At 49.4% G+C, this 1,633-nt stretch overlaps 1 protein-coding gene across 1 annotated transcript; it reads right to left on the bottom strand.

Moving 5' to 3' along the window:
• Nucleotides 1–544: 544 nt before the first annotated feature.
• Nucleotides 545–1,195, bottom strand: LOC107273108. Its single transcript, XM_015750939.1, has one exon. It carries the CDS (start codon nt 1,193–1,195, stop codon nt 545–547), a length of 651 nt encoding a protein of 216 aa, XP_015606425.1.
• Nucleotides 1,196–1,633: the final 438 nt, after the last annotated feature.

Genomic DNA, 1,633 nt, shown 5'->3' with positions numbered 1-1,633 from the left:
GGAGATCGTTACCAGTGATAAATGAATGCAAATGAGAGCTATCAAAGGATGTAGTCAAAAGATCGGCATTGAAATCACCAAAAGTAATAAGACTAGTATAGGATGGCGAGAGACGTGAGAAGGAAGCCTCAAACTCAGATAGATAGCCAACTTTAGGTGGACGGTACACAACAGCCAGTAGCAAGCGCGACTCACTGGGAACGTCCACATCTAGGAAAATGTACTCAGGTTTAGAGCAATACTCACTTCTGGAGATTTCAAGCAGGCTTGCACTTAAGGAGTGGTGAACGTAAATCGCAACACCGCCTCCCCCTCTCCCGATCCGATCGCAGCGAAACAAACAGTACCCGTCAAGACTCACAGCGCTGTCAGGAATGTGTGGTTTAAACCACGTTTCAGATACCGCGATACAGTGGAAGAAACGGTTTTTAAAATAGTGCCGGAACTCATCAATGTGAGCAGCTACTGATTGAGCATTGACGTGGTACAGACTGATCCCGGTAGAGAGGCGAGAAGCGGGAGCGGATTGTGACGAAGTTGACCATCATATCGGTATCTTGGCGAAGTCATCCCGCTGTTCAATCTTTTGGGAGGTAGTGGCGCCGTCCTTCCTAACGTAGATGAAGCCGTGGCGTATCCAGACCCTGAGGTGACGGTGAGGCTTCACATAGGCGCGGGTGTCGACGAGGAGTTTGTGCTTGACAGAGGATAGACGCTCATTGAGGTACACACGAGAACCCGGTAAAGACGCGTCAATATCCGAGGCCAAAAGCACAGGCTTCTTCTTCTTCTGAGCGATCCATGAGTCCCGAATGAAAATAGTAGTGAAGCGAATTATCAGTGGCGGTGCACCTCCAGCCTTGGGTGGTAGGCGAAAGGCATCCGCAACGTCGCCAGACTTGGTGACAATGCCCAAGGAGCGAGCGAGGAGTACAATAGTCCTCTCAACGGTAACATCAGGAGCAGAAAGAAGCCCAGTGACAACTATCTGTGTGTCAAGGTTACGCTGCATAAGATGCTCGACTTGAGCTTTAAGAGCAGCACCATCATCAGAGCAGAGTTCGGGATCCCGAGAAAGTCGTTCCTCAAGGGAGTCTATACGTTGTACTAACGCAGTATTATGCTCCTCGAGAGTCTGACATCGTGCCGCCAGGGAAAGATCAGCTGCCTCAAGAGAACTGCATCTAGTGCTCATGGCTCACATGTCAAGTGCCAGCTGTTGTACAGAAGTGGCCATATCCTGCGTGGTCACTGTAAGCTCAGACACAATGCCCTTTATGATAGGAAGTTCTCTTAAGTCGGTACGTTGATTCTTAAGCTCATCCATAATATCTTTCACCAGTGCGGTTAAGGAGGTTAACTGGGCAGACGTTGAAGTTGACGAAGAAGCAGTAGATTTATCCATGATGGTCCGGGCAGAAAGTCGAGTATGTGGAGTGATCTTGTCTGCAGAAAGGCCGATACCTTCAGAAGATGGCAACGGTGAGTAGCAGGGCTTGCAGCGCAGGCACAGGAATTGTGGAGCCGAGTTGGACCCACCAGTCAGGCACGAAGGATGAGCATAAGCGTTGCAAGCAAAACTAGCGCACTTAATAGCCTTGGTGACGGATATGAACTTTTTGCACACATTACA

Source organism: Cephus cinctus, unplaced genomic scaffold (genome assembly GCF_000341935.2).
Source record: "Cephus cinctus unplaced genomic scaffold, Ccin1 Ccin1_scaffold1388, whole genome shotgun sequence".
NCBI lineage: Eukaryota > Metazoa > Arthropoda > Insecta > Hymenoptera > Cephidae > Cephus > Cephus cinctus.
The sequence above is the reverse complement of the archived record's forward strand: the minus strand, read 5'-3'. Positions and strand labels throughout refer to the sequence as shown.

What these genes read in the sequence shown, in the direction of transcription:
- LOC107273108 (XM_015750939.1), bottom strand. Translation starts at nt 1,195, where the DNA reads ATGAGCACTAGATGCAGTTCTCTTGAGGCAGCTGATCTTTCCCTGGCG.